Source organism: Leptonychotes weddellii, chromosome 3 (genome assembly GCF_054177405.1).
Source record: "Leptonychotes weddellii isolate Sample4059 chromosome 3, ASM5417740v2, whole genome shotgun sequence".
NCBI lineage: Eukaryota > Metazoa > Chordata > Mammalia > Carnivora > Phocidae > Leptonychotes > Leptonychotes weddellii.
Window position 1 is genome coordinate 88,636,083 of NC_138371.1, and position 24,794 is coordinate 88,660,876.

The 24,794-nt window shown below is 34.6% G+C and overlaps 1 protein-coding gene across 2 annotated transcripts in view; it reads right to left on the reverse strand.

Annotated features, from left to right (window-relative positions):
* Positions 1–750: 750 nt before the first annotated feature.
* The window catches only part of SLC35F5 (solute carrier family 35 member F5), a 39,252-nt gene continuing 15,208 nt past the window's right edge, over positions 751–24,794 (reverse strand). For both annotated transcript variants that reach the window (XM_031019650.2, XM_006748637.3), the window contains 9 exons: positions 23,430–23,511; positions 22,704–22,791; positions 19,692–19,756; positions 17,447–17,551; positions 13,910–14,069; positions 9,384–9,474; positions 5,027–5,181; positions 4,416–4,509; positions 751–2,268 (listed from right to left, as the gene is read on the reverse strand). In XM_031019650.2, the coding sequence (XP_030875510.1) occupies positions 4,434–4,509; positions 5,027–5,181; positions 9,384–9,474; positions 13,910–14,069; positions 17,447–17,551; positions 19,692–19,756; positions 22,704–22,791; positions 23,430–23,511 (822 nt within the window). In that variant the 3' untranslated portion in view covers positions 751–2,268; positions 4,416–4,433. The remainder of the gene's footprint in view (positions 2,269–4,415; positions 4,510–5,026; positions 5,182–9,383; positions 9,475–13,909; positions 14,070–17,446; positions 17,552–19,691; positions 19,757–22,703; positions 22,792–23,429; positions 23,512–24,794) is intronic.

Consider the following 24,794-nt stretch of genomic DNA (forward strand, 5'->3'; position numbering starts at 1 on the left):
CAGGAAGGAAGTCCTCAATTTCTTACTCTTCATGACTGCAGTATTCAAATAAAAAAATCATTCAGACAAAACTTGGTAGAAAAGGTAATAGGTGAGCAAAGCAGCAATAATTCATACTTGCAGTTAACTGATTTAATGATGATTTCTTCTACAAAGGTTGTTCTTAGATTAAAACACACACACACAAAACAAAACAAAAAAGAATCCCAGCAGCCTAGTGGAAGAAGTCCTCTGCACGATCTATCCAGCATGTTAACTAAGGCTGACTGAGTCCTGACTGACAACACCTGATCTGTATGACATGTGAATAGAGCAATGAATAACCAAAAATCTCTAAATTCAACCTCATCTCCTACCATTTTTAAAGAATAATTTAAAAGTTGAATTCTACCTTCACTGTTTCAACTATCTTACCCTGTAATTTGCTGAAGGTAGTGGTGAGCTGTCAAACAGCAAAAACAGAAAGTAAAGGTATCTAGATAATAAACCTCAACTGAAATTAGTCTTTGAGCAATTGAAATTTTACTTCATTAAGTTCTTTTTAAGAAAAAAATTCCTTAGGGCGCCTGGGTGGCTCAGTTGGTTAAGCGACTGCCTTCAGCTCAGGTCATGATCCTGGAGTCCCAGGATCGAGTCCCGCATCGGGCTCCCTGCTCGGCGGGGAGCCTGCTTCTCCCTCTGACCCTCCCCCCTCTCATGTGCTCTCTCATTCTCTCTCTCTCAAATAAATAAAATCTTAAAAAAAAAAAAAAGAAAAAAATTCCTTAGAAGTCCACATTCTTTACACGCCTTTTCCGAGTCAAGGTAACAAAATCAGTATTACTTTCAGCTTAACAAGAATTATTGGTGGCGCCAAACAGGAGAACAGCTGTTTGTTTTTTAAACTTAATTATCATAAACAGTCTTTTAAATTAATATAAAAGTTCTCACGACAAGCAAAAAGATGGCTAAACTCCCTTTTAGACTCATGGTAACACCAAAACAACTTTAAGAATATAAGACAAACTGAAGTTAACTATTGCAGAGGGAATTTAAAAAGTCAGAACTGTTAAGAAATTTTTAAGAGAAATGCACTATTCTCACACAACTTGAAAAGGAAATGGGTGATTCATCAGAAGTCTAGATGAATCCAGAGACATGTTCATCCACTGATGTTCTACAGTGAACAGGGGCAGTTGCACAAGAAGTACACATAAAAGCTAAGTTTAAGAGTTGTAATTAAGAGTATTTTATATTTAAGCTTGGTAGAGGAAAAATTCTAATGAAATTTTTAAAGTAGAATCTCTTTTTGCCTTCTTTGGTATTTTAGCCATTAAACATTTATTTAGGAAAACCAGAGGCATCCAGTTCTAGAGTAATTGGGCATTTATATATGAAAAAAATCAGAAACCAATTAATAGATCTGTCATACACAAATACATATATACAAACATTTTATTTTAATAATACTCTTTATCACTTCAACTCAAATCATTCCATTATGAAAACGTCTTAATTGAAGAGAGAATATTTCTTCAAAACTCTAATTAAGCAGAGCTTTATCCATTAAATTTACAGCAATAGAGCCTTTAGAAATACATAATTCTTCATTTTACAATAATACTTCCCCTTTAAAAATTTGTCTTAGTTTGTCACAGATTTAAAATACAAGGCACCTAATGCTAGGAAAGGATAATACAGTTTATGTAGTGTGAGTGAACCAGACGTTTCTCAAATATGTTTTCTCTTTAAAGTCCCACTAAATTTACATGGACACATTTGCATAAAATTAAGCATTTTTTTCTGTGTTGTTAATTTGCAATATTCTATGAAAACTCAAAAATATAATCCGTACCTATTATAGGCAGCTTACTTCATCACTTTATCTGTTAAGAAACACTGATCTATATACTTAAATGATTTCTTGAAAACATTTTCATAATATAGTCCAGCATTTAACAAATAATATGTGAAAATAAAGTCTCCAGAACATCAGAATTTTATTCCTTGATTAGTTCAAATTATTTCATCAGCTGAATTCCTTGAGATGTATAAGGCAGGTTGGTCCTTTAGAGGAACTGTGGATTGGAAATTCCTATAACTGTAGTGATATGTACACAGCTACATAGCAAAGTACTTCATTATGAAATGAAGAAAACAGATCTGAGGAAAATATATTTTAGAGTTCCAAAGAACTGAAACTGTTATTTTTCAGACTAGGCACTGAAACATTTCCTACAAAAACTTGCCAGAGATTGTCTCTTCGCTGCATAATGTTCCATTATCAAGCTAAAAATAAAAACAAACACAAAATCATCATTAGTTTCCACCTGTCATAGCCTTAATTTTCTGTAGTTTATATTGCAAAAAGCAAATTATCTTAACATTGAAATATATATCAAACACAGTTTATGTACTTAACAACTGGATAGTGGAACTGGAGGTGAGTACTAAAAACTCACAGAAGTAAGTTCCATACTAATGTCGAAGGCTGACAGGCAACACTGCTTTAAGACTGCATAGTAAGTTTTATCCATGGCATACTCCATCATTACCTCATGGAGACAAAGACTCCTGCCACACCTGTCCTTCACACGTGATTGTAGTCCATCTTCACTATCTCCCCATTATCCAGCCCTAACTTCCAAAAATATTGAATCCTTGCCTGGGTAGGGGTGGGTATGAGGGTGAACATGGGAATAATGCACAGCATACTAGGGAGAGTATACATAAATTATAGTACTAAAAAGCTTTAAAGAATAACTACATGTATTTTTTTTTAACTTGAAGATGGCAAGTAAACATATTTAGTTCCACTCTGTCCCCAAAAGCTCAGTAGAATGACAATAAAGGGATTTTTTTTTTAAAGGAATAAATCACATGGACAAAGAGAAGAGCAGAGACAAGAAAACAACAGCCAACCAGATATTTCTAAAAGGAGGGGTGAAGAAACAACTAAAAACAGGAAAATTAGCATGGTTTACAGAAAAAGCAGTTAGACATTCAGATGCCCTGCCTTACTTTTCACAGCTCGTCAAGTGCCTCTTCTCCATCCCAGGAGAAGATATAAGGTGTATTCTCTAAAAGGGGTAAATAGAGGGTCTCTGGACTGGGGAAATGCCAGGCACAATCCAACATGACTCAGGTAAAAGTAACATTTATATAATCATAACAAGGTAAACACTGCTTATAGATCTATCCAGAAGTATACAATAACGATACAGGGATTAGGAGGTGCGAAGGCAGGCAAATGGGGTGGAGGCAGAGGAGGGGGAAACTTGAAAGTAATCTATTCTCATCTACCAAAGTGGGAAAATCGACTGATGATGCCTAAAGGGGGGCGGCAGGGATCAAAACAACTGAGAGTTTAAAGTGCTTCCTCAGAGTAGGGCAAGAACTGAAGCAGGACAGGCAGTGCAGGGCAGGTGGCAGATGCTTTGTACAAAAAATTTGTAGAATTCTAACTCTCTGAACTATGTGCACGTATAACCATCATAACAATAAACGCTAGAATAAAAAATGACCAAAGAAACCCAGAACCAAGACAATTAGCCCTAGGTTAGAGGTGAATTTGCCATGAAGACAGTGACACTTAAGGCTCAAAGACCAATTTGAGTGCAAGGAGTCGACAGGAGTTGTTCAATGTTCTAGGTGAGGAAGGGAAGCTCAGTTGCTGTCAGGAAACATTTCAATATAAAAGGGACCTGAATCTCTCGAATTTCAGTAATTTACTGCGATCTCTCACTCTAAATGAATACATAACCACTTTTATACATGCCAAAAATATATGTTGGATGTATTTCAAGCATTCATTCAGTGAAAGATAAAATATCATGTACTTATTTGTCATGTCATAAATATAAAAGATAATATTTCTTAAAATTTTTTAAGAATGAGGAAATGTTCTTAAAACATTAAGTGAAAAAGCATAGTCAAAGAATCAGGATATCCACTATGCTAGTTATGGAAAACACACACACATATATATAGAAAAAAGACTGGATATACACCAAAATAATACATTTTCTACTTTTATACTAGAGGAAAAATATTTTTCTAAAATGTATCATTACATAAAATGATGATTCTTAGCATGAATAAAAGTAATAGTTAAACTTGGCATCATTTCATTTGCCCGCAGTTTAAACTTACCAAGTATTTAATACTTCCAATAATCTTATGAGAGGACTACTGTAACCCCATTTCACAAATAAGAAAACTGAGGCACAGACAGGTTCATGACCTTGCATAAGATTACACAGCTAGTACAGGGAGAAGCTAGAATTGGAACCCAGGCAGTGTGACTCTAGAGCTTGTCCCTTACCCTCTAGACTATACCGTCCCTGAAAAAGCTATTTATGGAAAACCAATTTTGTATTTGATCATTACAGGAATAAAGAATCTTATTCAATACTAATGCTAGTTAATGTACAAACCTGGACTACAGACAACAGCTAACTAGCTCCATCCTCCTGAGAAACACCGTGCATAGGAATGAGACTCTCGCACTGTTCACTGTCTTCTGGAACCCTTAAAAAAAAAAAATTTAAGACAATAGTTAAAGAAAGCTTTAGAACTGAAAGGAGCCCGTGAAAATGATCTATTCCATCGTCTGAATCTCTGAGGTCAGAACTAAGATTAGGGCAAGATTTCCCAATAATTTGCTCCAAATTCTTTTTATAATAGGATATAAAAATAAAAATCTTTTCAAAAAGAAAGAAATTGAAAAAAATTGAGGCAGTGTTATATTTTATTATAAATTTTATTCACACCAGTGAAAGTTTTCTACATTTAAATTCATTACAGCAAAACAGTAAGCACTTTGGTTTTACCTGTAAATCAAAACATTTTTTTAAAGTAGTTGTGAAGAAACTATCTTACCACCCAAAGGATCTGAACAACTTATTTTACCTGGCATAGTACACATACAAATTATAATCTTTTATTAATTTCTTCACAAAATGTCTAAAAATTAGGCCAGCGTATGATTTCCAGTTTATTTAGCAAGGAATATACTTTTTAAAAGTTATACTGGAACCAAACCTACCTCTGAATTCGATGTTTTCTGCATATAAAGGCAAAAATTCTTCTGATTCCCACCATCACAGGATCCCAATTATTGTAATGGCATAAGAGAGTCACAATAAAAAATGAAAAAAATACAGGGATAGCGCCTGCAAAAAATAACCATGAAAACTGCACCTAAAAATAAAAGAAAAACAAAAACAACCCACAATTATTATTAAGACAATTTTCTCCTTTAATGTAAGTTTTCCATTTATAAGAATCTGCAGGAATAAGTTAAAACACTGAGAATACTAAGCATTGACAGTATGTTATTATCAAATATGAGGATTCAGAACTTCAACGTATGATTCCACTTGCTTAAATTACCAAAATACGTCTTGCTTAGAAAAGGGCCTAAAGGAAAGCCAGAAGGCATGCTTTTCATTTATTAGGTGTAGTACATCCGAGAGCAGAATTACAAACGTTAAGCTTTGTCTTCCACATCACAATGCCCATTTTTTCTTTACTGATTACTGTTGACTCTCAAGTAGATCCTCCCCTTCAGTTTCTAAAGTCACCTTCAAAAACTCACATTTTTAAAAAATGTTACAATATGCTGTGATATGCTGTGATATGTTACAGTTCCTTCTTGAAGACAGCACCAAAAACAGATAAACTCTTAAGTGTAATTTTTGCAAACCTTTTATTAACAATTTGCAAAAAGAATTCTAATCCTGACTCTTAAAACTAGTTTGTTTCTGTAATAACATATGAAAAATTTCAAAAGGAAATCATGGCTAAGTAAAATAAAGACAACAAACAGGACTACTTAAGAAATGTGAGCCAGAGAAGACAAGCAGCAAGCAGAACCCCAGCGGTGAGGAGCCCCTCAGATATCATCAAAATCCATCATTTTATCAGGGTTCTCAAGAAAATTAAAAATAATGAGATGCCATAAAGTGAAGAAAAAAATCATTCTTTCCTTTCATGACTTTACCTTTACCATCTAGGTTCAGCAAAGATCAAAAACAATTGTCAAAGAAGGCTGCACAGATTGAGACTTACTGCAACCCACTGGTGTGATCTGCTTTCAAATAATGATGAAAATAGTAACTCCTATCTTTAAAATAGGAAAGAAAAACTGTTTTTGCCCTCTTTAAGTGTTAAAAAAAGTGAGGTTTAGAATCACAGGCAAGACTCCCTCTGGTGGGTGCTACTCCATTTCACAGCACCATTAGTCAGAGTAAAGGGGTTTTATGAGAATATTTTTATGAGGGACTCACAATGCCTAACACAGGAATAATCACTGACAACTTGTAACATGCATGTCCTGCCTGTATGATACACACACAGGCTGTCAGTCTAAGACCCAGGAAAGAGCAGTCAGTAAGAGAAACTAAACACCCTTCACATTGTTATCAAATTACGGGTATGACATATTCTTGGAATATTTGCCAGAATATAGATATAATCAAGAAAAGCCACAATGCACTTAAATGACCCAAGATCAGAAAAAGTATGAAAACTATGACTAATGAAAGTTAAAAATGCAGATATAGTTGATAAGAGTGGCTTCATGAATATTCAACTAAAACCCTATTTTATAACTGAGTAAAAGCAAACTTTGTAAAGGTAGGTAAAACCCTCCCTAGTTGACTGTTAAAGACAAAGTTCACCTGTAACAATGCAGTAATTTATGTTGCCACACAATAAAAAACGTCTAATTTGATTTCCAACAAGCTATGAAGACAATTTTTCAAAATGAAGACATTTATTAACAAAGTATTATCTACATTACAAAAAATATCTAAAACCTGAATATATCTGAATATAAATCTGAATACAATCAGAGATGCTTCCTATTACACAAAATGTCAATTATATTAAATAGGTTAACATAATTTATTTTAGGCACGATAAAAGATATTGATAACTGCCGAAATTTCAGAAACTATATATAAATACAGTTAGCTATTAGAATCAAAAAACCCCATGAAAGTAGATTTCTCCTGTTTTTTTTTTTTTCCTCCTGGTTTATCTGAAAGAGAGAGACAGAGACAGAGAGAGCACGAGCAGAGGGGAGGAGCAGAAAGAAAGGGAGCTGAGCAGGGACGCCGACACCAGGCTGGATTCCAGGACCCCAGGATCATGACCTGAGCCAAAGGCAGCTGCTAAATTGACTGAGCCACCCAGGTGCCCCTCTCCTGTTTCTATTACAGCTCTGGGGCACACCCTGTCACTTTTCCCAGAAGGTATCTTCCTACCCTCAATTCCCACCCACCAAAGGCCCACGCCCAACTCATTTAACTGGTTGTCTAATTCTAGATGTGAAGACAATCGAGAAAGGCCTAGTTATGTTTTTGTAATTATTCAATCAATCATTTACTTATTTTCATTTTCCCTTTTCTTGTGTTTTGCCCTATCTTAAAATATTTGATTAAACAAATTACATAATCATTTAACAAAATTAGATCCCGTGACAGTTCTTTTAAAAAAAAAATCCTAAAATTAACTTTCAATTTTTATTTTTCAAATCTGCAAAAGCTGATGTTTTCAAAATATAGTACAGAAAAATTCATTTACATAGCAGTCTACCAAAATCCTCTAACAACAACACTTTCCCAGTTTCACTAGAGCAAGTTTGATTGATATTCAAGATCCTGAGGTGTGGGAGGACCTGAATATTATTCAAATCTGTAAAGAATCTAATGATGTGTAACTTTAGTGTTTTGTACATTTTATAATATTCACATTCTTTGAAAATGTATGGTACATAAGAAAATTCTCAATTAAGGAGAAGCTGTTTTTAACTATGACAAATAAGTAAGAATTTACTGAGCCATGAAACAAAGTAAATACCAGCACAGAACTGTTTTTTAAGTAAAGAGAATACATATCACTTAGAGTATTTTGCCTTTAGCCTAAGAACTGCACAAAGATCTAAAGAAAAATCGCTTTAAAAATCTGATTATAACTTCTACATATTTTAAGCCTTTGGGCTTTCAAGTATTTCCTCTTCAAAATTTTATTAAACCAAACCACACACACACATACACACACATACCATTTTGTTACTTAATACTTGGAAGTTCAGGGGAACCTGGGTGGGTCAGTCAGTTAAGCATCCGACTCTTGATTTTGGCTCAGATCATGATCTCAAGGTTGTGTCACTGAGCTCCGTGTTGAGATCAAACCCTGTGTCAGGCTCCAGCTGGGCATGGAGCCTGCTTAAGATTCTCTCTCTCTCCCTCTGCCCCTCCCTGCTCGTACTATTTCTCTCTCTTAAAAAACAAAACAAAACAAAACCTCAAAAAAAAAGTCTGTAAACTTTGAACTGAGTGATAAATGACTACATCTTTTAGTACTGTATATATGGGATGCCTCTTTTCTCTGTTAACCCCCAGAAGCACTAAAGAAACTCCTCCCTTCATGCTGGGGGGAGGGATTCTCTTTTCTGTGATGTTATCACTGCCAATGTTTATCATAAAAATCCCTGCATCCTTGGGGCACCTGGGTGGCTCAGTCGTTAAGTGTCTGCCTTCGGCTCGTCCTGGGATCGAGCCCTGCATCGGGCTCCCTGCTGTGCGGGAAGTCTGCTTCTCCCTCTCCCACTCCCCCTGCTTGTGTTCCTTCTCGTGCTGTCTCTCTTTCTGTCAAATAAATAAATAAAATCTTTAAAAAAAAAAAAATCCCTGCATCCAGACCAGGACATCATAGAAGAGGGACAGAGCACCTGCCCTCCTAAGTCCAGACAGAAATGAGCATTTGCTGAGAAATATTCCTATGTTGCTCATATCTATAACAGTATCACAGTATTAAGGAATCTTTGGAATTTATCCTAGAAATCAAAACACTACTACTTAAATAATAAAATATATCCCATCCCCTATTCTATACCACTGACTTACCAATGAAATATGGAATAATCAGCTCCAAAACTGGAGAACTACATATAAAGATACTGTCCTTAACTTAGAAATTAAGAAAAAAAAAAAGAAAAGTTAAAAATGTAAGAGATTATTTGTTTCTTTGGTACTTTTTATATATCTACATAGTAAAGCACCTTAGAGAGGCAGAGCAGGCATCAACTATTATTCATGGTTGTACTGCTTATAATTTAATCACATGCCCTAACTTTCATTATCTCCATTTTAAAAATTCATCTAAAATAGGGGTGGCCTGGGTGACTCAGCTGGTTAAGTGTCTGAGTTTTGATTTCAGCTCAGGTCATGTCGTCAGTGTCATGAGATCAAGTCCCACATGGGGCTCCACTCTCAGCAGGGAGTCTGCTTGAGATCTTCTCTCTCTCCCTCTGCCCCTCCCCCCACTCATGCTCTCTTGCGCATGCGCTCTCAAAAAAAATTTATCTGAAATATCTAATAAACAGTTTGCCTTACCTTTTGCATACACATGTCAGCTATTATGGATAGAGGTATTGTAAGGCTTAGTGCAAGTGTGCCTATCAATGATGAGGTAAGAAAGCAGCCCCTAAAAAGGAAAAAAAGAAAATATACATTTCCATATTAAAAAAGTAAAGCAATCAAAGAAAATATAGGCATGAAAGATCAGGAGTAAAGACAAAAGCTTAGGACAGACTGAGACACAATAAAGCAACTAGGATGATTCTTAAAGTTTACCTTCAAATATTAAAAATCCAAATATATAAGAGTAAAATTGTCCAAGTACTTTGTGTATATATATATATATATATATACACACACACACACACACACACTTACGCTATTTTCAAGATATGCTTATAGATATTAATCAACTTCAGATGTACAGCTTCTATTTCATTAACATTTTTTATAAAACTGTCAAAAGAGTTCTTAAAGTTTTGTGATGATACTTAACTAACAAAGAAAATAGCTTTATTTAACTGCAGGACAATACTTCACAACATAGACTTTGAAGAAAGTGATAAGCCACCTTACGAGTCTGTCACCAAAGCAAAAATATCTCACCCTCATGAAAACTAAAAGAGTCTTCAGATCTGTGTTGCTCCTCTGGTTTGGCTTAGCACTGAAAAGAACTGAAAATGTTTTAAGGATACTCCTTGTTGCTTTCCTTTTTTCTAGCAATTGTCCTAACCAAAACCTAAGTTCTTCATTTTATGTTCACCTTGAACTATCAATGTTGGTATCAAATTTTGAAATATCATTCTGCACATAATTTTATGTAGTTGAAGGAAAAAAATGAAAGGAAGCATTATACCAAATAGATAAGCCATTTATACAGACTAATAATTTGAGTGTATAAAAAGAAAAAAGGGGTGCCTGGCTGGCTCAGTCAGTAGAGCATGACACTCTTGTTCTCAGGGTCATGAGTTTGAGCCCCACACTACAGGCAGAGGAAGGAAGGAAAGAAAGAAGGAAGGAAGGGAGGGAGGGAGGGAGGAAGGGAGGGAGTGAGGGAAGGAGGAAGGAAAGAAGGAAGGAAGGAAAGAAATTATAAAGCCAAGATAAAACCAAAGTGTATATAATTAGGACTACAGACCCATGGAAATTCTAGACTAGTAAATTCTAGCTCGGTGTATGATAGAATTAATACTGTCCTGCAATAAAAGAGCCTATCTCTCGATGAAGTGTCACTCAACATATCCAACAGAGGCTGTACCATTAGTTCTTATCAGTGCAGTAAAGAGAACTCAAGCGCTAGTGGTTCCTACTACATGAGCTGCTCTGTGAAAAGACATTCAGGAGGTCAATTTTTTTTTTTTTTAATGTGGCGTATGTTCTTAGAGATTTATAACACAAAGTACAATCATGAAGAGTCTGAAACAAAGTATTAAGAAGAAAACTGTTTGACTTACACCAGCTTTTCCCAATTTAGTTGATGGTTGAATCCTTTTGTCATCTATTATTTCAGGGACACATTTTAGGAAATGCTGAGACAGAGAACTAGGTGCTATCATTCAACATCTATACAAATGGTACAGTATATGGGTTTAATAGTGCACCTCAATTTTTTTTAAATAAACAATGAGTGACAACTACACATCTTTAATTTACAAAAAAAGCTCACAACCACACTTTGAAATCTGTAGCTTACTACTCAGCACTTGGATTATGTATGTTTCCTGTACTTTTTATAGTTAAACATACGATAGCCCTGATTCCCCCCCCGCAAAAAAAGGGAATCGTCCTACATGCAGATTATAGCTTCTGATTTAAATGTGTATTTTCTTATGATTTAAAAATATGTAAAATATATAGAGATATGCTTCTTACACTTGTTTTGTTGCCAAGAACACCCAGAATTTAAGGGATATATTTGTTTCATTACTGACTGATTTACTGCTAATGAGCTGTCACCATTAGTACTCTTAATCACTTGAGTGTCAAAGTATATCTGAAAAATAAACCTTCTTGAGGTCCTGAAAAATCCATCCTAGGTAAGGATAAACATAGCTTTTATCATAATATAGGACTACGAGTGTCCAATTTAACTATTCTACAATACATACTCATATACACAGTTGGGAATATAAGTTGTGTTCCCTCCATGGGGAATGATACTGCAATTCTCTATCAAAATGTAAAGTCCTTATGATGGACTCTGTAGGCATTTAACCTACAGAACACTTACATATACATGCAAAGATATATAGGAGGATATTCAATGTTATTTTATTTACAAAGCAAAGAACTGGAAACTTAAAATGTCTATCAATAAGGAATGGGTAAAACACATTATGTTCTACCCAGTATGTCATATAATGGATTGGAACATAATATACCAGAACACTACACAGGCTTTAAAAAATGAATTGAACCTAAGTGCTGATATGTAAAGATTTACAAAACAATCAGGGAAAAAAAGCAAGTACAAAACAATATCCATAGTATGTTCCCATTTGTGTGTTAAAAATAAGACAAATTGGGGATGGATTAGGAGACTGATACACACTTCTGCATGTATAGAAAATTTTGTAGAAGGTTTAGAAGTTAATAATGGTTGCCTCTGGGAAAAAGGAACGGAGATTTAAAGTGAAAGAGAGGTAAGACTTCCTTTTCATTGTATACCCTTTTGTATACTTTTGTATATATTATTCTTTTCATTCTAAAAAAATTAAATTAAAAAAATTCCAAAACATGTTATTATTTATTTAAATGTAAAGTTTTCCAAGGGAGCAAACTAAAAAAGCTCACATAGAGAGATTACATGTCACAACTCCTACTTGATCATCCCCTAAAGCCTACATTAAATTTTGCTAAACATAATAAAACTCTCTACTGTATATGTTTAATTAAAACTGTAGCTCTCAATAAAGAATGAGCATTTTAATATTTGTAGTGACACAGTCCCGGTTTACTATGAGTCTTTTTTTTTTTTAAATTTTATTTATTTATTTGACAGAGAGAGACACAGCGAGAGAGGGAACACAAGCAGGGGGAGTGGGAGAGGGAGAAGCAGGCTCCCCGCAGAGCAGGGAGCCCAATGCGGGACTCGATCCCAGGACCCTGGGATCATGACCTGAGCTGAAGGCAGTCGCTTAACCAACTGAGCCACCCAGGCGCCCTACTATGAGTCTTAATGTCATAAGCATCATACTAAACCTTTCTCTAGTCTAACATCCAAAGAAAAATTTAATAATTGCTTTCAAATATATTAATTTGCTTTGAAACTGTCTAATTTAAACTAAAGGTCCTAGAAAACATGAACCTGTATTAAAATACAGTGAGTACATAATTGTCGTAAAAAATGGTTGAGTATCAACAATCCCTCATGATTCAACAGAGTTCAATCAAAAAACTACCAGTAAGTAGTTCTATCTGTTCAGAACCAAGAGTAGAGAGAGGCAAGAGAAATAAGAGAAAATGAATACCAGAATTGATAGTAAAGAAGCAATAGGATGAGAGAGAGTATATGATATATATTAATAAGAAAATAAAATATGTAACTTTGCTTAAAAAAACCGAGCACCTAATATATAATGAAAGATGGAAGAATGAATGAGTAAATGGATTCTGATATCAAAGAGTTTTAGATCAGCAAAGGAATTTAAGAACATAAATTAACTACAAAATAAAGTATATCTTTAAGTACTACATGAAAGGGAGTAAGTGTGGAAGAATATCAAGAAAACAGAGAAATTTCCTTAATTGAGGAGGGGGAAAAGTACAGGTAGAGCATTAAGGAAGTCTTCATGGAAAAGGCTACTCAGTCTTTTGCAAGGGAAAACTAGTCAGTAGTCTTAATTGGCATATCATAAAATCCATTTAGGAGTTTAAGTACAATTTGCGGGGGTTTTTTTTCGGTTCCTGTTAGATAGAAAGATGACTAAGTATCAAGCTCTGTATTTGAAAGATTTCTTAAATTCCATACATGATATTGTCTTCAAACTATTTTAGGGTCATTATCACATATCCACATATTTGATATAACATTTCAAAGCATGTTAACATCTCAAATTAATCAGGGTTTAGGGTTACATATCTGGCTCACTAATATGAAAAATCCTAAGAATAAATAAAACAAAAAAAAGTCTATGAACAACCAAACATTCCAAAGTCTCTTAAGTTCCCTAGATTCTCACTCAGAACTCATGTTATTCCTATTTAGAATATAAACCTCCATTAGATAATGACACCTTTCATTTATATAACATTCTACTTTTAAAACACTTCTACAATTTAAGATCATTTATATGCATCCATTCATTCAAATATTTATTCAACAAATACTTATTGAGCTCCTTCTATGTGTAAGGTATTAGTCTATACAATCAGTGCACAGAAGTTAAAACACAAAGTTCCTGCTCTAGTGGAGTTACTTTCTTAAAATAGTGTGAAGTGTGTGTGTGGGGGGAGGGGCACAGAAGGAGTCATCAGAAGACAGAAGAAATATAAACACTTTAACTATCCAAAAGTCCATGAACTGGTATCTAATAAATCATAGGGTAATAAACAGTACATACCACAACCACAGGAACTCTGAGAGAACTGTTCCAATAAGGCCATTAATGATAATGCACATCAATACTACTTTATTGGGAAACTCAAAGTCCTCAAATCCAGTATAATGAAGTAAAAAGAAACCTGGCCATAAGAGCAGCAGATTAAACAGACCTACAAAACCTAAATATGTATAAAAGAGACAACAGTTAGTAATTGAGATTTAAATTTTTCAAACTTATAACTCTATAATTAGAAAACATTAGATCTTGCACAAAGGGTTCCAACAGGTTTCCTTAACTGGAACTTGGGTTTCTTTCAGTCAGACGTATAGATAGCTCAACAGAAAAAACTGTACTAGCAACTGGTGGTCACTGAGTCTTCAAGGTTCCACTATTCACACTGCATGGAGCAACTACTATGGAATAAACCACTTAATTCAAAAAGAAAGGTTGTTAACCTTAGCTAGTAATAAGTTAGTGTCTTTAAACTTTAAGAAATAACTGGTATATCTGTGTGTATGGATATGCAGCCTAAATTAATTATGAGGAAGTAGAGAGTCTGCTCTCTGATTCAACTCATATTTATGTTTAAAGCGCCTGTGGTATTGCTGGGAATAATGGAGGAAGTTTCCAAACCAGATACATTCTTGGTTCTTGCCTTCCAAGCGCTCATAAGCTAACTGGTGAGATAACATACATACACAAATAGCTCCTCAACATAGGAACTAAGTGCAGACTGACTATCTGTAAAGGAAGGCTGTAACATTTAGTGGTCAAAAGTGTGTGCTCTGCAGTCTGACTGCCCTGAGTTCCAATCCCAGCTCCACCATTCACTAGTACTGTAAATCTTATACAAGATGCGAAACCTCTTTTAAGCCTCAATTTTCCAATCCATAACTGTAAAATCATATTTAAATAGATTACTTGGAAAATAGATGAAACACTTATAAAATATAGCACAGTACCTGGCATAAAAAGTTAGTAAAGATAAGCTGCTATTATTATTAAAGAAATATAAGGTTACATATTACTAAGTGAATACAAAGACTACAAAGGAAAAATTTACAATTTTATAGTAATTTTTATTGCACTTCCTATACAGTTGAACATCACAGATCCATTAGGTAACTATAGAGCTTTCTTAAGAGAAAGTTAAATTACAGTAAATACATATTTTATATTTGTCGCTAAATAATAAACTAGAATTTAGGATGCCTAGTTAAATCTTAATAGGATTAGAGCATCCACTCCCTATCTGCTGCTGAAGACTTATAGCCAGCCACCCACCGTCTCTGAAGAACTGTCTTGGAGAGCAAACAAGCTTGCCTTTCCCATGAAGTTCCCACCCTCTACAGCCCACGACTAACCCATGAAGGATGCACAAGGCCACTCTCATGGCTGAAATCCTAATGGCTCAAGGCCAGAAGGTCTCTGAGGGGTACCTAGACATTACCTGCTCCTTCACCAGCCCCCTCCACCTCCTGCTCCTGACATGCCATGAACTGGGCCAAACCTCAATTATACATGAGCCCACATGGTTCTTTCCCCTTCTCTATCCTGCTTTTCTTACTCCCTTGTCAGTATTCCCTGCAGATTGCCCCTCAATAAATCACCCATAAGAAATCCCTGTCTCGTATCCTGCTTCTGGGATACCCAATTTAAGACATCTAGTGATAAAAATAAAAACAAATAAAATGACACATACAAAAGGGACTCATGACCTGAAAAGCTTACACAACAATAAAAAGTTGTAATTAAAACACCAAAATTTAGGGGGGCGCCTGGGTGGCTCAGTCGTTAAGCGTCTGCCTTCGGCTCAGGCCATGATCCCAGGGTCCTGGGATCAAGTCCCACATCGGGCTCCCTGCTCGGCGGGAAGCCTGCTTCTCCTTCTCCCACTCCCCCTGCTTGTGTTCCTGCTCTCGCTGTCTCTCTCTCTGTCAAATAAATAAAATCTTAAAAAAAAAAAAAAAAACACCAAAATTTGGCATTACCAAAAACCAAATCTAGTTTGGGGTCCCTGGACTATATCAAGTCTATGGAATCCCACATAAATTAACAACCTTTGGACCTAAAGACAAAGGTCCCAATTGCTTCCACCTATTCTCCAGATCCTTCAGAATCTGGCCTGCATATCCTCCTGTTCTTCCTTAAAGTAAGCCTCCAGTCCGATCACGTAGATCTACACACTGTTCCCTGTTATGCTCTGCTCTATCCCCATGCCTAAAGAACCCTCCACAACCCAATCCTAACTTCTTTTCTAGTCCTGCCTATTGTAAAGCGCACATCAAATCAATACTGTCTTACATTATATATGACGAAGACCAATCAAGTTACATGTCTGTGTGTACTGTAGTAACAGTAAATTGAACAATTTTTCCTGAAAACTGCCAATCTTAAAAAAAAAAACTCAAAAAATATTAGCATTTCATTCCATTCCAAGTGGAATTTCCTATGACTCTAAAATAAGACATCACTAAAATTACCTTCATATTTAAGTTATATTAATTGAACTCCATACTTAAACTTGAGTGATCACTTGGTCTGGTAGCTTTCCAAATGTTTTGTTTCTGTTAATCTTTAAGTGAAGATATTCAAACTTTTTTTTAGTAGAAAAATCTTTTCTACAAATTATAATGCAAAAGCCCCACAAAACAGAGCTGTTCCAGCTGAAGCAGGCAAGGACTCCAAGAACCAGAACCACGCATGCAACTCCACCTCTTCCCACCCCTCCCAGGATCCTCTGCAAATCAGTTTGAAAGCTACTCATCTAGTCCAATTTGCTCATTTTGCAGATGAGTGTGAAATCAATGAAATTAGAACAGCCATATTCCTGGTCTCCTGATTCCCTATTAGCTGCACTTTGAACTTTCATCACCATGCTTTTTTATCTATTGATACTCAGGTATCTTTTGGAAGACATCTACAGATATCCAACAGAGAGCACAAGTTGTTTACTGAGCTGATATCAGGCAAGGAAGAGCTTATAAATCGTATTAGGTATTTTATTTACCAAAATTAAGAACTGATGCCAGAAACTACAATTGGGTAATCTGAAAATCTATATAAGAGTCTATATCTTAAATGCAAATGGAAAGCCTTTAAATGGCCCATGAGTTTTAATGAACAGTATACAGACTAGAAAAGTATTATACATATCATTTGGGAGCAGTTTCTCCAATCCTATGCTTCTAACAATTCAAAAATAGCAAAACGTGTAATACAACAGGTATACTCTCAATGCTTATAATAGCATAATTCTATCATATCAATGAAGAAAATATCTGATTCACAGGCTAAAGACATGAATGCAAAAAAGGCACTAGGAGGAATTTCTTTCTTTACCTCACACTGAGGAAACCAGCATTCCTTCAGAGGTACACAATCATGCAGGGCAAGGTATGAGAAAAACAGAGACTGGACTTCATAATCTCTAAAATCTGACAGTTTTAAAGAATCATAAGGAGAAGGAGAGAAAGGCTTCCTTATTCCCTCCAAAAACAAAACCCTAAGTTAATCATTCAAAGAAAGTGGCCTCACAGGTAAATATATTCTTACCAAAGAACATTGGAATATCCAACTTATCTTCTCTGTCTACTTTTCTCTTAATCATAACAATATAGACAGCATAGAGCATGGCTCCAACAAGAGACCAGATGGAACCTGTAAAAATCAACATGAGTTAACTCATTTGTTCATTAACTCATTCAATACACACTTATTTAAAATCTATGTGTCAGATGTGACTTCAAGAAGTACACAAATATGAAAAGATAAAAGTAGATCCCACCCCTTCCCATGTCCTCCAGGAGTATAGGAAGAAACGAGTGAACAAACCCATGCAAAAACATCCAATGATCTAGCCAAACATGCATGTTATAATATTACAACTCATATAAGTAACACTTCGGCTTTTAATTTTGAAATGCTACTTCATATTTTCCCCTACATAAACAATTTGGCACCTGACACTGTCCGGCATAACAGTGTTTCTTTCCATCTCTAAGCCATTGCTTATACAGTCCTCCCCACTGTAACCTATCATCTTTATTATATATTCCACTACCATCTCCAAGGCCCAGTTAAAGTTCCGCCTTCTGCCACAAAGCATCCTCTTCCTCCTCCACTGAATTTCCATCCTCCTTGTCTTCTATTTTAGACCATTTAATACTTACATGGTTAATTATAGTATTATTTATTCTCTAGTGGTTTCATTTTGTAAATCTCATATAATGATTAAAATCAAGAACTCCTTGAAAACTGCAAACACATTACTTTTTAATGTTCTAAAATATCTAACATAATACAGGGTTTGTAGTATAGGCATAATAAATACTGGTTCTCTTAATGTATTAACTCATTCTCAAAAACATTTCAGTAAGCCTTTAAAAACAGCTGAATTAATGTGCCGTCTGCCAAGTGACCATATTCAATATTTATTATCCAAAAGTCCAATGTTTTATTAAATCTATTTTAAAAAATTATTCTAAAACATTTTCAAAAAACAGAAAGCCTACCAATAAATTCTCACACATACACAACAAATACATGTTTTGTTTTACATATAACAAGCTGCTCTGGGTGAGAAAGAGGTGATATAGTTCAAGGCATGGCTCACTGGGCAGTGACAAGGGATGGTTTAGAAAGCACCTTTCCATTCAATGAACTTGAAATATCTAAACGAAGTATCCAGAGGGAAGCCATTAAGCTGGGTTCCCTGATTATCTTTGTTATTGTTTAATTTAAACAATGGATCAAAACTGAATGTTCACCATAACAGTAAATGTTTCAGGTAAGAAACATGAGTGAATCACAAAATTAGTGGGTGCAAGTATAACAGAAACAGGGTATTTGTATAGTCTCAAAGTATCTCCCCACAAGATGCTTATTACTTACAAAGAAAAAAGTTAGTAACTTTACACTGGAGCAACCTGGCAAACACCACCTTAAAATTAACTAGTCACTAGTAACGGGACAATACCATGTGCCTTCTGATATGATGTGTTGATCAGAACACTTCTAATATTACTTCCATGGCATTCTTACCAAAAATACACAGCATAAATTTTACCATAAGGAAGTATCAAACAAACCAAAAGTGAGGAACATGCCACAAAACAACCGTATCCTTCAAAAGTGTTAAGGGTAAAAGACCAACAACAACAACAAAAAAAAAAGACTGAGGGACAGCTCCAGATTAAAGGAAACTAAGGAGATGAAAACTAAAGGCAACAAGTGATGCTGCACCAGAAAAAGAACACTAGTGGGAAAAATTGTGGATGTGAAAAGGATATACATACAGACTAGATAATTTAATCATAATCAATGTTGGGGTGCCTGGGTAGCTTAGTCGGTTAAATGGTGACTCGATTTCGGCTCAGGTCAGGATCTTAGGGTTGTGAAACTGAGCCCACAATCAGGCTCAGCACTGGGCATGGAGCCTGTCTAAGATTCTCTCCCTCCCTCTCCCTCTGTCCCTCCCCGGGCCCTATCTCTCTCCCTCTCTAAAAAAATATATGTATGTATCTATATTATAATCAGTGTTAATTCCTGACTTATAACCACACTGCAGTTATGTACATAGTTAGCAGAGAATCTGAGTGAAGGTTATATGAGAATTCTGTGAACTATTTTTGAAATTTTTTACATTATTTCCAGAGGAAAAGTTAAAAAAAGACCCCATTAGTGCCCGCCCTCTGTGTGTGCACACACATGCACACTCGCACACAAGGACACAAATAATGACATGCACAAAACTTTCTTGTATACTCTTAACAGAAAGAATGCAGAGACACATACTTACCTATTGTATCTCTTCCAGCAGATTTTTCAGACCCTGACAAGTTCACCAGCACAACACCTCCAATGCTATGGGAATAATAGGATTACTGATGAGCAAAACAATAAACTCCTTAAAAAGGGCTAATAATAAAGATAAAAATTATTTACAAGTGATCTAGACTACTCTCAAAACTGGGGAAAACTACAATTCCCAAAGAATTTAGTGATTTAATTAATATTTAACAGTATTAATGGGACAGTATAAGTGCTATACTTGTATTCATTTCTCACAAAAGGTACAAATTACCTTATGATAAAGGTATTATTGCTACTACCATTGCCATTTTACACCTGAGAAAACTAATACACAAACATACAAAGTAACTTGACCAAAATCACATAGCTGGGACTGAAACTTTGCCAGTCTGCGTCTCGGTAAGTATTTTTACCTCCTATGCTACCTACTGCTTTTCAGTTAAGGAAGTAACCAACTTGTCAGCCCTCTTCCAAACTTTTTTTTTGAAGATACATATGGTATATCCATACACACCTAGCAAGAGCACTAACTCTTGCCTACCGATAAAACCTAAATTTAAGCAATAAAACTCTCCTTAAATGTTTAAATGATTAAATTAATTAATTAATGGATGAAAAAAGACTGAATTAAAGATGTAGAGAAATCAGAGTATCATTCACTCAACTGTTATTTATTGAAAAAAAATTTTTTAAGTTATTATTTATTGAGCTAAGCACTGTGTTACAGCTGCAAACAAAACAGATGTGGTTCCTGTTCTCAGGGAGCTTACGCTATTTCTATGCATCTTGTAATTGTACATATTTTTAAAGCAGATAAAATAGTGTTAATTTTTTTAGAAGCCAGTCTAATTCTTTCACCTACTGATCCAAAAAACTAAGTGACACAGGAGAAGAATATGAAAAAAAATTTTTTTACCTTATGGAATTATATCATCATAAGTCAAATCTAGTCCTTACATTAAGTATTCATGCCTCTCAATTAAATATTATAATTTTCTGTTAAGCAATCATTATTTAAATTCAGCTATTATTTATTGAGCACCCACAACATGCCAGAAACTAGAGGTTTCAATACCATTTAGATCATAATAATCACAATAACTAAATATATTGAGCACCTATTATACACCAGACACTGTTCCAAGCACTTTTAAAGTTTTAACACATTTAATCCTCACAAGAATCCTTTGAGACAAATCTTACTAGTATTCCCAACTTACAGGTGAGGAAACTGTGACACAGAGAGGCAAGAAATTTGCCCCAAATTGCAAAACTAGTAATGATGGAGGCAAGATTGAATTCCAGGTAGTTTAGATGGAGAGTAAGTACCCTCTTTGTCTCTTGAAGTGAGACTTTTTAACTTTTAAGAAGATTTCCTTCAAGATTGTTTCTATGTCAAATTCTTTTTATACCTCAGAAACTGAATCTCATAGTATAAGGCTATTTCAAAACAAAGTATAAAACAATGTTCAAGAAGGTATTAAGAACATGTAATAAATACACAAAAAAATTCTAAGTAATAATTTTTCTAGACCATAGGTCAAGCAAACTTCCTTAAAGGAACAAATAGTAAGTATTTTAGGCTTGCAGACCATATAGTCTCTGTTGCAACTGAACTGTCATTATGGTGCTTAAGTAGCCATAGATAATATACTAACAAGTGAGAGTGGCTATATTCCAATAAAACTTTAAAAAATTAGGAAGCTAGCTCATCTTAGTCCACTGACCCCTGTTCTAGATCTACTTTAATGAACTCTGTCAAAATATTTACAAGTTCAACATTTTATAACTATTTCCTTCTCTTTCAAAACTTTATTAATATAGTACAAAGTTAAAAATTTGCATGAATTTTGAACAAAGTTGAATAAAACCTCATTTACTTCCCCAATACAAATATGTTTCCCCAATATAAAAATATGTTTGGCTAAAACAATTAGTCAATCATGCAATATAATAAACTTCTAGTGGTCATAAAATCTAAATAGTAAATTAGTTGGTCAACCGGCCTACATCTGGAAACTACCATGGTTATATCTATAAAGGAAAAACACATCATAATAAGAGTACCTCAGTCCCCATGATAATCATTTTTAATATACATTCCCTCCAAACTTTAAAACAAGGCTGGAAAGTAGATACTATCATTATTTTCTCACCTAAAAACCCCTCTCAGAGAGTTTAAGGGAACTGACAGAAACAAAGAACAAAGCTCTGATTCAAACCCAGTTCTGACAGCTAAGAAACATTATTCTCTCCATTAAATCATTCTACTACCTTCTCTGATTTCTGATTTTTTCTCAGTAAAAACAACAGCTTTATCAAACCGACACAACTTTTTTGGGTATTGTTGGTAAGCAAAGCCCTAGGCTAGACTGTTGGTGGCACAAATAAGTATAAAACAAGGCCCTGGCGTTTAAAGGTTTATAATCCACAGAAAAGACATGACAAACATACACAAAGTTACATAAAAATAAAAGACTTAAATACAGTTGTTGACCATACTGATGTTATACAGTAATGCAAAGTTGCCGAATGATTTATACAGAAAATAACTGAAAGATCACTTGAGGCTGAGCCAATCAGAGAAGACTGCATGTCTGACGTCCAGAAGTAGAAGTAAAACCCAAAACCAAAACAAAAAAGGGAACTTGTTTTAGGAAAAGGAAATAGGAACTTGGAGGTAATGAGGATTAAGTTGCCACATTAAGTTAAATGTAAGCATCAGTACAATACATAGTATTATACCGTCTGTCCTCCCATGAATGGGAGCCAAAGCTGCCTTGGGATCCTTCCAGTTACTCTCCCCAGGAACATTTAGAAAACTAGTTAAGGATGTGACACAGGCTGAGTAGCATGCTGTCCATATAAAACCTTTTTTTATCCTCATCTTTCTCTACCTATACAGTATACTATAATATAAACTATCTTATATCACTACCAGAAAAATTTTAAACATATTTTTAAACAGAATTAACTAGCTATTATGCTATATTCTTACCTTAAAATTACAGCTAATAGTTTAGAAAGAGTAAATCTATCTCCACTGTTACTTGGAAACATTGCAGCAAGAATTAAGGTAAAAAGTCCTATAAGGAAAAAAGATACATCAGTTTAAAACAGCCTTTAAACTAAAACCATGCTTATTTTAACAATACAGATTAAGTATAGCCCCGTTTACTTTAAACTAGTAAGACAGTGAAATTGAGCACTCAGAATAACATTATGACCTCATCATAATCAAGCATGTGTGCTCAAGTTGTTTTTATAGCTTCAAAAATATTTTTCCTCTCCCAGATTTGGAAGGTGATTCAATATTAAAATAAATTATCTTTCATAGGGTAAATTATGGTTCTGAAATAAGCAATTACATTTAGCCAAAGGGTCTAGAAAAAGATCTTCAGAAAGAATGTGAAATGAATGATTATAATACAAAGAACCAGCCTATAAAACCTTAATATGTTGTTATATAAAAATATACCATAAAATAATCAAAGGAATATAAATAGCACAACGCCACAGCATAAAACTACAAATATGATGTAGTTACAATACACTAACGTATATTAGAATGAATGTAATAATTTGTAATAAGATAAAAATGTATGCATATATGTGTGTATATATATACGTGTGTGTGTGTGTGTGTGTATATATATATATATACATATATAAAAGAAAAATAGATTTCAATTTATAATGTAGATTTTGAAGACAAATTTCTTACCAGAAGTTGAGGACAAAATATTAACTATAGCAACTTGTGTGTCTGAAAGTGCTTCTTGATATGACAAATTTGCCAGAAACCACTAAAGACAAAGAAAACAAAGTGAAACCTAATGAATGACCTGCTTAAATCTGTCATAATTTATAGGCCCCTCCTTTCCCCCCCTAAATATTTTATCATAAGAGCTTTTAAAAGTTGCTTTCTATTGAAAAATCACAGACCTAAAAAGAGGGCATTTATAATTAGATCTAAGATCTTTGCTATTCAATTTCCCTTAAGAAATTAACAACAGTTGGTTAAAATTAGCATTCAGTTTTTTAAAAAATGAGAGTAAGACTGCATACCAAATCAACTTTAAAATTTGCTTTATCCAAACATTTCTAGCATTCTATTAAAGTTTATCTAAACCAAATTTAAATTTGGGGAAATTCTCAAATATTAAAATATGTACAGATGAACATTGCATGATGAGAAATCTATTGAACAAGATCATACCTGTGGGGATGGATCAAAATAACAAGCTCTAAAAGGACATAACTGTTTTGGAAATTTAAAAATGTCCAATGAAAAATGTGAATTTGCTGGCTAATTATGATTGTTTCTCTGATTCTCAGTTTGGAGACATAATACAGAGTTCTCATAACTGGATATAATTAAGGGAAGTTTTCCAATTGTAAGGATTTTTTTTCTTTTCTTTTGCTCATCTAGGCTAGGACATTCTTATATTCTCAATACTGTGCCTAATACGATTTAATGAAAAAGAAATAATACCTCTTTTTGATGAAGCCTGATGTGTGTATGTGTATGAGAGGGGTTCCAAAATCCATATATTTTCACTGCTATCAGATATTCTAATACATATTACCACAACTCATCCATTTTTCTGTTGATGGATCCTTTTGGACTATTTCAAACAATGCTACTATGAACCTTTTACTGCATGTCCCCTGGTGTATATGTGCATGAGTGTCACTAATATATACACTAAGAAGCAGACTGCTGGCTCAATCAAAGTAAATTAACTGCTTATCTAACTGTTTTTGGCATCACTGTTACTTAAACATATTCATATTCCACTGAAGAATAGGGACAGGGACTTAAGACAGGGACATCTCTTGATCTCTCTCAGAACTTGTAGTTAAGTGAGTACTATAATTAGCATTTACACTTCAACGAAGCAACAAAGACATATGATCTTAGAGCACTGCTAGAAGATAGCAGATAACTGAGTTTATTAGACTCCATTTAGTCTACACTGTACCCAAGATGAAAGCCAGAGTAGAACTAGGGCAAAGTGATTTTGACGCCATCTGTAGTCCTCCAACTTCCTAGATAATTTCACTGGACTTTCTAAACAAGAAAATG